The sequence below is a fragment of the Centruroides sculpturatus genome, unplaced genomic scaffold (assembly GCF_000671375.1).
Source record: "Centruroides sculpturatus isolate CEXI.00-Female unplaced genomic scaffold, Cexi_2.0 scaffold735, whole genome shotgun sequence".
Taxonomy (NCBI): Eukaryota; Metazoa; Arthropoda; class Arachnida; order Scorpiones; family Buthidae; genus Centruroides; species Centruroides sculpturatus.
In genome coordinates, this window is record NW_019385007.1 from 294,918 (window position 1) to 311,243 (window position 16,326).

The 16,326-nt window shown below is 28.2% G+C and overlaps 1 protein-coding gene across 6 annotated transcripts in view; it reads right to left on the reverse strand.

The window, feature by feature from the left end:
• LOC111633317 (lysosomal protective protein-like) overlaps positions 1-16,250 on the reverse strand; it is a 30,730-nt gene extending 14,480 nt beyond the window's left edge. Inside the window, exons 1-3 of one of the 6 annotated variants that reach the window (XM_023377864.1) lie at positions 16,126-16,250; positions 9,477-9,649; positions 5,184-5,346 (exon numbers count right to left, since the gene is read on the reverse strand). In XM_023377864.1, coding sequence (XP_023233632.1) covers positions 5,184-5,346; positions 9,477-9,640 — 327 coding nt within the window. In that variant the 5' untranslated portion in view covers positions 9,641-9,649; positions 16,126-16,250. Of the gene's footprint in view, positions 1-5,183; positions 5,347-9,476; positions 9,650-10,058; positions 10,079-12,084; positions 12,110-12,252; positions 12,318-13,651; positions 13,691-14,250; positions 14,326-16,125 lie in introns of those variants that run through there. The other 5 variants (XM_023377863.1, XM_023377861.1, XM_023377862.1 and 2 more) reach the window with 5 other exon arrangements.
• Between the last annotated feature and the right edge of the window lie 76 nt (positions 16,251-16,326).

The window sequence follows — 16,326 nt, forward strand, 5'->3', positions numbered from 1 at the left end:
TATCCTACTTTCAAAAAACTGGTTATTTTTGAATTTGATGGGCTATATACATCTGTAGTTTGTGACATGGCTATGTTGTGATTCCTATCAACTATACAGAACTATCATAAAAACATACCAGTAAATTCTTATTGGTTGGGTTAAGTTATAAATCTACTCATGATTCACGTAATTGGGCGAGGGCGGTCAAATATCTAGCAGGCAGGCAGCTAACAGCCCAGAACCGGTCCTGAATGGAATTGGATGCGGTATACGTGTAGCATCCACCCAAGCTTCCACCAGCTAAACTGGGTTGGTGCTCTGTAAAGCGCATGCGTAAATCTGGCTTTTTGGATGCTGACAATACAGAGCTTTCACTCCACCACTAATATTTGAATATACAATAGCAATCTTATCTTTTTTTCACATGTAGTATAGAAATTAATAAGATACATAATGCAGTTATAATAAAATATTGTGTGATTATTTTCATATAATTAAAATTAATATGTATTTATTTTTTAGAAAATAGAAATTAATAGCAACGGCATGCCACTGCTATTAACTTATAAATAAAATGTGCAAATCTGTTCTGTACCACTGAATGCCTTACATCAGATTTTAAATTTTAAAATTTTATAACAAAAATTTTGTTATAAAAAATTTGATAATGGTTTGAAAAAAATTGATAATGGTAATTATAGTTATTTCTCATTAAATTTTATTAGGACTTTTTATCCATTACATTTTTATAAAATTTATTGATTTTATAATTAACTTTATTAGTTTTTTTTGTGATGTGATGCAGGATATAACTTGCATTAATATCCAGCTGTTAACTCAGAGATAGTAAATCTAATCAGAAACTAGCTTTGTTTATTTTAAAATTAATTTTAAAAATCAGATTAAAACAGGTTTTAAGTAAGATTTATCACAGTGATAACAAAATAAGACCTGAACATTAAAATTTCTTTTACTATATTTTTACAACATACATTTAAAATTTTTTTTATGTATTCTAAACTTGTTCCAAAAAAATAAAATTAATAATCAGGTAAAAAACCTTGAAAAATTTTAAAATTTTCATTATCTATAATATTATATCTAAAAATAGGAATACAGTATATAAATGCATAAAAATAAAGTTTTATGGTTTGCATTTATTTATAATTATACAGTAATTCATTGTTACAAAATTGGAGATACTGCATTGCCTTTATATATAAATTATTTCCAATTCCTCAATAAATTTAAAAATACTTCTCTAAATCCTCAAATGTAAACAATTTTACTTATTAAGCAAAATGTGTTTGACATTTCTTGATATTATTTCTTGTATTTAATTAATAAAAGTTTTATTTAACACTCAGAAAACATATTGCTTAAAGTTGTTATTCAATGTCCAATATACATTTTAAATATTACATATAACATTAAATAAACTGAAGGTTTTATAAGTTTGGCATATATTTAATTGAGATTGTAATTCAGCTACAAACATTTTTAAAACTGAAATTATATTTGAGTCAGTTCTCAGTAATCATAAGATGACAAATCAGAATTTTTAACAAGAGAATTTTATTTTTAGTTTTGTTTCATTTGTAATTTTTAAATATATTATTCCTATCGTAAATATTATTAAGATTGAAGATTAGAATTGATATGATAATTGTTGTTATGAATTTATCATCATGAAATAATCATTCATTCTAAATTTTAAATTGCAAAGTTCTTTTAATTCTAATGAGAAATTAAAAGATTAATTTCTATTAATAGTAGTATTTGATTTAAAAATAGAAAAATTTAGTACTGTAGTATTAATTAATTCAACTACTCAAAACTGGGTAAACTGCACAAATATCCAAGATCCAGCAAGAAAAACTAAAAGAAAGCAAACATTTTCATACATTTAATGGGCATTGTCAGATCTGATGATATCTGTTAAACATAGATGAAAATGCTTTCTTGTAGCTTCTCGCTGGATCTTGGTTATTTGTGCAGTGTATTAGCAGTATTAATTAAGTAATTAATTTCAAAAAGTAAGGTAATTCTCCTTTATTACTTAGTTTTTTTTTATTTAAAGAAAACTAAATAGTAAATTTTTTAATATTTAATTTAATTTTTCTGCTTCATTTTTAATTGCTATCATGACTAAATAAAGAATTTTTGAATAAGTGCATAATAATTATGATATAGCAATTACAAATAATCAAAAATAACATTTATAATTTTCATAAACATACAAGCAAAGATTCATTGCAAAAGTCTTACTTACCAATAGTGTAAATATTTTCCAGAAGAAGCATTTAAGTATCCTGAATAATGATGGAAATTTAATTTGTAAGTGAGACCAGGCAGATTAAGAACTTCATCTGGATTTGTGGCCGCAGTAATTAAATTTATGGAAATAAATATAACTGCACTTATGAATAAAAACATGTTTGTGACCTAAAAGTATAAAAATAAAAATTATTATTTTTAAAATGTCTTCTAAATTATTTATTAAAATAAAAAAATAGGAAATCAACAAAAAGACATTGTTACACAAAGAAATATTTATAGAAAAATATTTTTTGTATAAATATTTCTTTATTCTCATAATTTTAAATAAATTAATAAAAAAAAAAAACATGACAAACTTAGGCATATACAAATATTTTTATGTCCACAGCAAATGTGGGCAAATTTTCACTTTTCTGAAAAAAAAGGCTAAAATTTCAAAAATTAACATATAAATATAAAAATTTAGCCAAAACTTTCCAAGATTTACTGCAAAATAGGCTTGAAAGAAAACATTTTTGGGCATGGGACAATGAAAAAAATCTGGCCGCCCTGAGTCTTACTTATAAATATGTACCAGTGTTGTATTTCTTAATAGTTGTAATATATGCAATGTACAGTAATTTCAACTTGTAATGTACAGTACAAAATATACAATAAACAGATTCTTTGAAACTGACTGATGTGACTCATGGATTATTTTAGTTGACTCACATTTACAAACCTAGCGTGTCTGTGAATCACAAACTTTTATACTAGCATATGCTCTGCTATTGCTCTGGAGAAACTGGAACAAAATCTGGGCAATCAGTTTCAAATAATTTTTACAAGGTTGGCATCTCCTGAATATGTCAGAGTTGGACCGTCATCACCCAGCATTGTGAATCTGGGCAAACCCACAATGGACCTGACAAAAAGGCACAAATTTTTCCCTCACTCTTTCTGTCCTGACAATTATTACTTCAAATTATTTATATCTATATTAGGATAAGGACACTTTTTACTTTCATGGCAGTTATATATAACAGAGGGAAAGTATGGCGATCCGGCAAAATGACCCCCAGGTGAAGATTATTACATTTTTGTATTTAGGACCGACCTTGAAACGTCAANTGCTGTTTGTAGGCATTTAGGAATGACGGTGAAAGAAAGATGGCAGCACCCGCACTATCGATAGTATCATGATGGAGTAATCTATAATTCTAAAATGAGCTTTTAGAGGCAAAAGAAGAGTCCCAATTGTAAAATTTATCCATTAAATGGATTATTTGTTGAAAGAGCATTCAAAGTAGTCATGAAAACAATTAGAATGCTTGCGTGGAGTTATGCGGTGGTATAAAAGAATGCACCCTTTATTACATTTCATGTTGTATGAGGGTTTTACCCAATTCCTGAACCGTGTTAGAGTGAACCCGTGCTATAGAAGTGCCGTGTTATACAGGAGTTACCTGTATGTATGTTATACAGTATATACAAAATATGTTTGTTATTAAAATATATATACAAATATATATTTTTTAATATTGTTCTTTTACCATCAAAATTAAATCTAAAAGTAAGTTTTAAAATAACACCTGTGAAAGAAAATACTTGTTTTATCTTCTATGCATTTGGAGCTAGAACTACAGTGTACCTGAAGAAGGCTTATTAAGAAGGCTGAAAACGTTTGTACTCATGTATATATGGCTAGAAACAAGTGAGAAAGCTTTTGTCTTGGTTACTTGTTTTATGTATCATATTTTAAAAAATTCCAGCAATTATATTTCTTTCATTAAAAAAGGCAACTTATCTACTTAAAAATAAAATAACAAATTTGATACTTTATTTCATTTGGAATGAAGAGACATTTAAGTACAGATGGGAAAATACTATCCACAAATACTCGAAATTATTCAAGATTTGAAATCTCAAATATTATGTTGATAGAAAATAAATTTGAATCTACTCAAATTCTCCAAAATTAAGCAATACTTATAGTCACAGTAATGAATCCAGAAGTACCAGAAGTTTAATTAATTATTCAAAAATTTTAAAATATTTGAAGTATCTTCTGTATAATTAGATATCTTCTTTATGAATCTATCATACAAGGTAAACTACTTTTTTAAAAGAGTCATTTTTATTGTTTTCAAAAATTTTTATTTAAGAAAACAAGAACTCAAAAACATTCAGGATCTACTCTGCTTCTTTTCTTGTCACAAATTAAACCAGAGGTGCTCTCTATATTAGTGGCAGATCCAAAGCTAATACAACAAAAGTATCTTTTTATTAACATGTGCACAATGACTATATTACAATGATCCAATAAACAGTATATTTGCCATCATAAAATGTTTTAGAAACAATATTTTGAAGTTCAAACAAATAATTATAAATTGTTTTTGTGTAAATAGTATCTCTTTGTATCTGCCACTGCTACAGAAAGCACCTCTGGTTTAATTTGTGTCAAGAAAAGAAGCAGAATAGATCCTGAATGTTTTTGAATCCTTGTTTTCTTAAATAAAAATCTGCAGGTGAGAATGAGAACAATTATTTGTTAATCTATTGTACTTCAGGTTAAGAATACCTAAAAAATGCTACTTTAAATTCAAAGTCAAAATTAAAAGTTTAGTTATATTTCTTAAAATTTAGTAAACTGTTTTCCTTTTTATTTTTTGTTTTCTTAATTAATTTATTTAATACATTGAAATAAATAAAAGAAGTTAATTATTTATTATTTGACTAAATCAATTATATATAAAGTAATTAAGTTTACTAAGTATTGGAGTATTTGAGATACTAGAATATTCAAATTTGAGAAAAGTGATATTTGTCCATCTCTAAAATAAAAACTTAAATTCATTTTTGATTCAACAGTTAATTGTCATTTTAAAAACTATTTTCTTATCAAACTTCTATAAAAAAATTTAATTAATTAATTTTACCTTATTCCAGCTATAAACATTTTCATACAATGTTTTTCCATCTGGGTTAACATGAAATGGTCCATTTTCACTTAACAAACCATCCAAAGAACTACATCCTGGTCCACCATTCAACCAGAGAACCAATGGATCTTCTGAAGGGTTTTTCTGACTTTCCACAAACCTTGGTTTAAGAATATTAATGATTTTTATTTTATAAATAATGTTAAAAAATGTCATTAAGTCATCTTACAGAAAGAAAACAATTTTCTTTCTTAAATATAATTTGTCTCATAATTCATGTAAATTATAGTTATATCATTACAGTTTAGTATTAACAATAAGTATAAATGCATTTAAACATTAATTAGCCTACTGTGCAATATACAGTGTGATTCAAAAGTGTGTGTAGCTTTATACTTCAAAAACTAAATATGTACAAATGTTAAAACTAAGGCTCTTGAATATTTACTAAAAACCTTTTTAAAGTTTAGCTCTACATTAATAAAATTATCACAACTTATTTCATTTTATTTACAGATTCCATTAGTCATCCCAAATTGTGGAAGTTGAAAAGACAGCATGTTTTGGCTTGAAGAATTAAAGTCAATGATAGCCATTAGAAGTATGCTTTTCATTACATACATATGTCACACATGGTAAAACATCTTACTGCATACTTTTGTTTGTCTTTAGTTCTTGAAGTATAAAACTGCACACAGATTAAAAGAACTTTGTATATTTGATTAATTAAAAATAATTCTTTTTGTTCATAGAATAATATCAAAAACTTCAAAATTGTTTTAATAGTTTTCTATTAACCAGTGGCGTGCTGTGACATTTGATGATAGGGAAGCTGTGCTTCTGTAACAAGCCGACATCCAGGGGTAATCAGTCAACTGTGCGTCAGTGATGGTCTAGGGTCCATTTGTATCATTTATTCAATAAGCCAGTAAAAGCTGTAGATTACTCTAAATGCATTTTTAATATCACAATTACATTCCGAATCGCTAGCCATGATATAAGGGCTACAATTAAAAATAAAATAATAATACCTTAATAGATAAATAAATAAAGAACTTACTGGATAATGTATAACACCTTATTAATCCCAGCAATATTTAATAAGAATAATAACGTTTTCGACTGTTTTAAACAGCCTTCATCAGAAATAGTTTAACTGATGAAGGCTGTTTAAAACAGTCAAAAACGTTATTATTCTTATTAAATATTGCTGGGATTAATAAGGTGTTGTGTTTGTTAATAATAACTTACTTAGTGAAATAAAATGTGTGGTGGATGTACCGGTACTGTACCAGTACATACCTGGTACAAAATATTATTCAATTGTATGAATATACTTTTAAAGAAAATTATAGTTAAATATAGATTTGTAAAGAAACGTACATAAAAATATAAAATATTCTTTACTTTTTAAATTTTAAAACAATGCACTTAGTCAAATAGCTCCCTCCGAGTGGCTAATGGATGGAATCGAAGACAGTTGTAGAGCGTGCATACACGTGGACTTCCAAATCCCCAGGGTGCCGATACCGGTCAATGTCAAATACCTCTTTTGTCACATCACTAGTATATCTCAAAGGACATGGCAGGGCTGTTGTAGATTTTAAACGTTTCTCACCATAGCTGTAAAAATCTAAATATGTTAAACTTAATAGTCATTTGTTTTCTAACTAATTCGTTTTAGGACCAAGTGTCCTCAGAAATTTCCAAAATTTACAACTTTTCAGTCATTCTCATTTAACTGGAAAAATTTCTGTCTTTATTACATTAATAATACGAAGAAATTAGTCCCCACTGTACTCGGCTAGAGATGGCTCAGTTAAGCCAGTGTTTCTCAACCTCTAACGAATTGTCGCCCCCTTCAATAAAACCGTTACCTATTATTGTCCCCTTCACTTCAAAATTCCGATGCCGAGGACCAAGACTAACGCCAAATTCGTACTGCATTGAATAGACTAGTGACTAGTTTAATGTTATTTGTTTAATTATTGTACAATATAACGATTAAAATATCTAATTATTCTTAATGTAATGTTTTACTAAATTGCCCAAAAAATTGTTTTTAGCCCCCAAAATATAAATTGTTACTAATCGCCCCCTCAACATGGAAAAACGCCCACATGGGGGCGATATCGCCCCCGTTGAGAAACACTGGTTTACAGTCTGCCGAGTAAATTTCATTCTCACGAAGTGACAGTTTTTTACGCTAGTTCATGTTTTTTAATTTTTTACAATAATTTCCAAAGCGTTACAGTATGACACACGGAGCCATCATCAACATGGCTTTACTCCTGGGAAGTCCACCACTACAGCTCTCACCAAGATCACAGAGTACATCACCCAGGCAAAAGCTGAAAGGAAGCACACTCTGTTAATCTCGATCGACTTCCGTGGAGCCTTCGACAACCTCTGGTGGCCCACAATCCTGCAACAGCTCCAGGTTCACCACTGTCCTCGAAACTTATTCCATCTGATCAAAAGCTTTATCAACGACAGGAAGGCTGGCCTTTTTGTGAACAACATTAGTCANTATTTTTTAGAAAATAGAAATTAATAGCAACGGCATGCCACTGCTATTAACTTATAAATAAAATGTGCAAATCTGTTCTGTACCACTGAATGCCTTACATCAGATTTTAAATTTTAAAATTTTATAACAAAAATTTTGTTATAAAAAATTTGATAATGGTTTGAAAAAAATTGATAATGGTAATTATAGTTATTTCTCATTAAATTTTATTAGGACTTTTTATCCATTACATTTTTATAAAATTTATTGATTTTATAATTAACTTTATTAGTTTTTTTTGTGATGTGATGCAGGATATAACTTGCATTAATATCCAGCTGTTAACTCAGAGATAGTAAATCTAATCAGAAACTAGCTTTGTTTATTTTAAAATTAATTTTAAAAATCAGATTAAAACAGGTTTTAAGTAAGATTTATCACAGTGATAACAAAATAAGACCTGAACATTAAAATTTCTTTTACTATATTTTTACAACATACATTTAAAATTTTTTTTATGTATTCTAAACTTGTTCCAAAAAAATAAAATTAATAATCAGGTAAAAAACCTTGAAAAATTTTAAAATTTTCATTATCTATAATATTATATCTAAAAATAGGAATACAGTATATAAATGCATAAAAATAAAGTTTTATGGTTTGCATTTATTTATAATTATACAGTAATTCATTGTTACAAAATTGGAGATACTGCATTGCCTTTATATATAAATTATTTCCAATTCCTCAATAAATTTAAAAATACTTCTCTAAATCCTCAAATGTAAACAATTTTACTTATTAAGCAAAATGTGTTTGACATTTCTTGATATTATTTCTTGTATTTAATTAATAAAAGTTTTATTTAACACTCAGAAAACATATTGCTTAAAGTTGTTATTCAATGTCCAATATACATTTTAAATATTACATATAACATTAAATAAACTGAAGGTTTTATAAGTTTGGCATATATTTAATTGAGATTGTAATTCAGCTACAAACATTTTTAAAACTGAAATTATATTTGAGTCAGTTCTCAGTAATCATAAGATGACAAATCAGAATTTTTAACAAGAGAATTTTATTTTTAGTTTTGTTTCATTTGTAATTTTTAAATATATTATTCCTATCGTAAATATTATTAAGATTGAAGATTAGAATTGATATGATAATTGTTGTTATGAATTTATCATCATGAAATAATCATTCATTCTAAATTTTAAATTGCAAAGTTCTTTTAATTCTAATGAGAAATTAAAAGATTAATTTCTATTAATAGTAGTATTTGATTTAAAAATAGAAAAATTTAGTACTGTAGTATTAATTAATTCAACTACTCAAAACTGGGTAAACTGCACAAATATCCAAGATCCAGCAAGAAAAACTAAAAGAAAGCAAACATTTTCATACATTTAATGGGCATTGTCAGATCTGATGATATCTGTTAAACATAGATGAAAATGCTTTCTTGTAGCTTCTCGCTGGATCTTGGTTATTTGTGCAGTGTATTAGCAGTATTAATTAAGTAATTAATTTCAAAAAGTAAGGTAATTCTCCTTTATTACTTAGTTTTTTTTTATTTAAAGAAAACTAAATAGTAAATTTTTTAATATTTAATTTAATTTTTCTGCTTCATTTTTAATTGCTATCATGACTAAATAAAGAATTTTTGAATAAGTGCATAATAATTATGATATAGCAATTACAAATAATCAAAAATAACATTTATAATTTTCATAAACATACAAGCAAAGATTCATTGCAAAAGTCTTACTTACCAATAGTGTAAATATTTTCCAGAAGAAGCATTTAAGTATCCTGAATAATGATGGAAATTTAATTTGTAAGTGAGACCAGGCAGATTAAGAACTTCATCTGGATTTGTGGCCGCAGTAATTAAATTTATGGAAATAAATATAACTGCACTTATGAATAAAAACATGTTTGTGACCTAAAAGTATAAAAATAAAAATTATTATTTTTAAAATGTCTTGTAAATTATTTATCAAAATAAAAAAATAGGAAATCAACAAAAAGACATTGTTACACAAAGAAATATTTATAGAAAAATATTTTTTGTATAAATATTTCTTTATTCTCATAATTTTAAATAAATTAATAAAAAAAAAAAACATGACAAACTTAGGCATATACAAATATTTTTATGTCCACAGCAAATGTGGGCAAATTTTCACTTTTCTGAAAAAAAAGGCTAAAATTTCAAAAATTAACATATAAATATAAAAATTTAGCCAAAACTTTCCAAGATTTACTGCAAAATAGGCTTGAAAGAAAACATTTTTGGGCATGGGACAATGAAAAAAATCTGGCCGCCCTGAGTCTTACTTATAAATATGTACCAGTGTTGTATTTCTTAATAGTTGTAATATATGCAATGTACAGTAATTTCAACTTGTAATGTACAGTACAAAATATACAATAAACAGATTCTTTGAAACTGACTGATGTGACTCATGGATTATTTTAGTTGACTCACATTTACAAACCTAGCGTGTCTGTGAATCACAAACTTTTATACTAGCATATGCTCTGCTATTGCTCTGGAGAAACTGGAACAAAATCTGGGCAATCAGTTTCAAATAATTTTTACAAGGTTGGCATCTCCTGAATATGTCAGAGTTGGACCGTCATCACCCAGCATTGTGAATCTGGGCAAACCCACAATGGACCTGACAAAAAGGCACAAATTTTTCCCTCACTCTTTCTGTCCTGACAATTATTACTTCAAATTATTTATATCTATATTTTATAAAATTTGCAAAAATATTTGCAAAAATATTTTATAAAATATCAACATTTTATATGTTGATATTTTATATGTTATATAAAATATAACATATAAAATATTTTGCATATAATGCAAAATATTTTATTTGCAAAATATATAATGCAAAATATAACTATAATATAATAAAATATTTTGCATATAATGCAAAATATTTTATTATATTATAGTTATTTCAAATTGTCCAATTAGAAATAACTGCATCATAGATCATAATTGTGGTCATAATAGACCACAAATTATGATCTATGATGCAGTTATTTCTAATTGGACAATTTGATTATGGAAAATGGAAACATAATCAATCAATCAAAATACAATTATACAAATAAAAAATTGTATTTTTGTTAAATATGCAAAACTATATACAGTGGGTGATCGGTTAACGAACAGATCGGATAACGAACAAATCGGATAACGAACACTTTCGCGAAAGATTTTTATGTTCGGACAATGAACACATGATCGGATAACGAACACCCCACGGAACAAACACAAGAAGAAGCGACGTAAAATAATGAATACCGATTGGTCTTCCCTTGTCTTCGGGCAACAATTCGAAACTTTTCGGAGTGTGGAAGACGTCGACATCAACGCTCAAGCCGGTATATACCGATCGGATAGTATTCCTCCGAACTTTGAAATCCTCCCTTGTAATTCCAGCCTTTTATTTTTCTGACAAAACAATTCTTTCGTGTATTCGCGAGACTGTTGGGTAGGCACTCGTTAAGTTTTGCGTCTGTTTTTCTTTTCGAAAGATGAGAGTATAATAGCAAAGGTAGAGAGTGGACAGAAGTTACCTAATGTTGCTGGGCAATATGTAGTAAACAGGTCTACAGTAGGCCTCAGTTCAATCTTATTTAAGAAAAATGCTGTATAATCAAAAAGACTCCAGCAGCTAAAGCAGTAACAAAAATCTCATCTGAGAAATAAAGAACATCGAAGAGTTCATGATAGAACCTGAAACGGATCTGACGACAGAAGAACGCCAAGAACTCTTGAATGAAGAACACCAAGAAACTCGGCGAGATATGTTTTCTTCTGAAAAAGAGGATTAATGCCGATATCTGTTATTAAAGATCTTTTTTAGAAGTGGGAGGATGTCAGAACAACTGTCTTAGAATGGCATCCAAACCATGTTGAGACTTGGGGATATAATTACTTACGAAAAATCGTCAAGAAGAGAGAAAAGCAATCGACATTAGACAGATTCTTTAACCCTTTCAAACGGAAAAAACATGACTAATAAAAACGCAACACTGTGTATGTATGTAGTTTTATTGTTATATATAAATAAACGTAGTAAGAAGGTATAGGCCTATATTTATTATTTTTTAAGGGCTCCAGAACGAATTAATTAAATTCCCATTAAAACCTATGGTAAATTGATAATCGGTTAACGAACAATTCGGATAGCGAACAAAATCTTGGAACGGATTATGTTCGTTAACCGATCACCCACTGTATATTTTTTAAAAGTTACTAAATAATTCTTAAGTCTTCTGTACATTAAACGGATGTTCATGAATCCTAAACGTTACAAAGATATAAAATTTATATAAATATTCCAAAATATTTACAATTCTCTCAAGGATCAACAAATTATTTAATTTTTAAACATCCGAAATTCAGTCCTTAAGCTTAAGAACTTTTCATATGCAAGTTCATTCATTACTTTAATAATATAATTTTACACACGACTGTAACAATGTTAAAGAATTAAAATAATATAATAAAAAAGGTATTACCTAAAACACCTGATCAGCTGTCTAATTATGCACGTGACTATTGTGCAAAATCAACCACCATGCGGAGTTAATGAGAATAAAGTTAAAAAAAAAACGTTAACGAATCCGACAATAATGTTAAAATTATTAATTATTATTCATTATTTATATAATAGATGATATTAAAAATTGCTTTATATTTTTTATTAGCAATATTTCATTAATTAAAGATGAATTTAAGTTCTGGGCATAGTTACTAGATAAACTGGTAGGGAGAGCAGAGCAGAATTTTCTGTCTAGAGCCAAGTCCGAGTCATGCATTTTCATTGAAAATCTCCAATTTTTCCTAGCATATCCCCAAAGAGATTTTCTCCGGTTGGAAACCCCAAGTATAAGTATAGCGTCTAGCGTGCACACAAGAACTTAAATCTAACTTAAAACGTAAAGGAACTCGTCAATCACCACCCGGCTGAACCCACGATAGTATTGTAAAAGGCTTTCTCAGTGCTCCAGGGCAGGTAGAGCAAAAAAAAAAACAAACAAAACAAAACAAAAATTAAGCCGCATAAAAACATAAATTTTCAGCCGATTTCTTTTGGCATAATTGTTTAACGTGGAAGAGCTAACATAATTTTAAAAATCTTTACCCCTGTGGGCACTACACCTTATTTTCATGTCCACAATGGAATCAGGCTCATGAAAGAAGCAACGAATACCATTTCAAATTTCCGACTCGGATTCAAACTCAGGTTTCTCAGAGAGCTCTTATGTGAACAGCTCTCATCCCATTCTTATATTTTTCAATAAAGAAATGATTTATTTTTCTTAGTATTTTCTGTCTCTGATTAAAAGCAATGTCTTTTTTTGTCAATAAGTTTTATATTTGTGATTTTATTTGAGTTTTCCTCATATTGTAATATGTCTGAACATTTTTTTTTTTAAATAATGTGAACTGCGGTGGCAAAATTAGACTGACTCCAAAAGTTCAATTGTAATTTGAAAACAGCCTTTAATAAATTCGCAGATAATATTTTAATCTCGAAAACTGAGATTTGTTTCAATATGGTATGGATGAACTAGTCATGAAATAGTTACGGCGTATAAAGAATTCAACTTCTCGAGCTTATATTTTTAAAAATTAATGGGGGACGTGTCGTGACTGCCGAAGCAAGCTGCTGGAGCACTTTCTCTCAGACCTTAACAATATAAAGGAAGTTTTTTAAATGTTCTTTACTGAGAAAATACAATAATATTAACTTAATTTTAATACTTTTACTTATTTCTGAAGTGGAATCTAATACTAGTCCCTTACAAAGATCCTCGACAAAACATGGAAGATCTCCGTTGGGTCGAAGTAAGTCAAGCAACAGGAAGGAGCATTTTACTTCTAATAATAAACTAATAACTGACTTCAGCTTACCTGAGGATAAAGAAGTACATACATAATATGTCTAAAGGTGAAACTGACTCCCAGATAGACGAAATACAAGCTTTACCGTCAAATGTACCAACCTCGTAATTAATTAATAGTTAATACTAAGGAAATTACAAACACCTCAATGACAAACTTATGGAATAGAATATCAGATTTAATTAACAACTCTAACGAGAGACTAGCTAATCAAATGACTTCTATAAAAACTGATTTAGACTCAATACGTGAATTTATTTGAGAATTTAAAAATCAATTCCATAAGGCAGAAGAAAAAATGCAAAACATGGAATTACAAATTATGGAATTAAAAACGGTAAAGGAACTTGTGCACTTCAAAATGGATTCTCTAATTAATAATTTCAATCAAAATAACGTAATTATATATAAATATCCTAGATCGAAAAACATTTCCAGACAAGATATATGGAATTTTATGAAAAAAACACTGAATCTAGACTCCGTACTTTTAGAAGATAGGTTAGATATAACTCAACTAATACTGTATTATAAAATTATTGTTAAGAAATAATCAAATTCGTAATATTTTTTCACTTCTTTCATTAAACGAAAACAAGAAAAATTACTTGGTGAATGGCAAAATATGCAAATCTCAGCTGATCTCAGAGTTCTCAGATAAGACGAAATAATCTTCTTCCCTTCTATATCGAAATGAAAAAGCAAAATCATCAGGTTAAACTTCGTAATGATAATTTGATATTAAAACAAGATAAGATAACATACTGCATAAAAACAAAGCAATTAGTGAATGTGGAAAATTTTTTTTTATCAATCCCGTCAATACAGAATTCAAAGTCTAATAAATTGCAAAAGATCGCGCCTACAAAAAATACCACGAATAATCAAATGTTAGTAGTGATAAACTGGAATTGCCAGGGATTAAAAAAATAAAATTTCATTGTCTAAAAAACAAACTATTTACATCTTTTATAGATATTGAGAAAGCTTTTGATATGATCTACGTACCACTTTTGGTCCAGAATTTCAGAGAGAAATGAGCAGGTGAAAAGTTTTCCTACACAATGCTTAAGTTGTTTTCGGACTATGATACTAGCATCAATCAAGGAAACAAATATCCTTCATTTAAATTATTCCGTGGAATTCTACAGGGCGATCGCTTTCTCCATACCTGTTTAATTTTTATCTGATTGGAATTGACCAACTCTTCACAAACTCCACTGATGGCATCGTAATTGCAGGCAGATCTTTTCATCATATATTATTTGCAGATGACTAGTTCTTAAGTTATTCTTTAAATCGTTGCACCCATCAATTAATCCCAATAAAACAAAGATAATGATTTTCAGAAATAATAATAAAATCTCAGAAAAAGAAACCAAACTGTATTTAGAAAATTTACCCCTTCAATTAATCAGATTGATTATTTAGGAGTGACCTTTGAATCAAATGTAAGTTTTAAATCACACGTTACAAAATTAAATAGTAAAGTGAAAGCAACAATTGATAATTTGTTACTTCTACGTTCAAGATTAAAAATCTCTAATATATACCTACACATGAGATTATATAATTCTCTAATAAATTCAATTATATATTATGCAGGACCAATTTGGGGTCTCGATTTCTTATATGATCTGGAACGCTTCCATATTTACTTTCTTTGAAGACTATATGAACTAGAAAAAACCGTGCCTGGATATGCTATTCGACATGAGACAAATCGACTCTGGCTCCTCCCATTCTTTTTAAAACGCATAATAAAATTCTACTATCGAATAAAATTTAAAAGTGACGGAAATATATCTTTTTTACACCAAGAAATGTTAAAGCAAAGTAAAAGACAGAAAATTAATCAAGTAAGCCAAACAAAGTTGAACAAAATCCTACATATATTCGGTGTAAGTACTCTGTTGTTTGAGAATAATATTCATGATTGGAAATACGGATATTCATTACTTATAGATTCTGCAATATCACAAAGTATAAACAAAGATCTGCAATATCACAAAGTATAAACAAAGATCAAAATGAGTGATCATTGTAATCAAAAAATACTAAAAATTCCTCCACTACAACCATATATAGACTACCCATTGGGAATAAATGTTAAAAGACTAATAATTCAATTACGTTTAAATAAAAGCTCATTATTCATAGGAAATAAATATATAAATTTTTTAAATAAAAATTATTATTGGTGCGACTCAAGCGACATTTCAATATTACACATACTAAAAGACTGTGAGAAATTTACTCAAATACGAAAGTCACATGGAATATCTTACATAATAAAACAAAGTTTAACTGAAGACTTTAGAGAAAAGCTGAATAAACTTTCAAAGGAGCTGTACAGCTTGTATAATTTTGTAATCAAGTGAAAGGAGATGAAACTAGCAAATAATAAACAAAATCTAAGAACTTGTAAGAAAATAATTATCAACGTAAATTTTGATTTTCTGTTTGTAAAAAAGTATACTTACCTCTTGATAATTAATTACTTAGCCCCTGAGTGACAGGGCTTCCACCCTTTATACCAGGGGTCGGCAACCTGCGGCTCTTTGGATGTGAAGCTGCGGCTCTTTAGTTCCATACGCAAATATTATTTATTTTATCAAAAAAAAAACACACATTNAAGTGATATTTGTCCATCTCTAAAATAAAAACTTAAATTCATTTTTGAT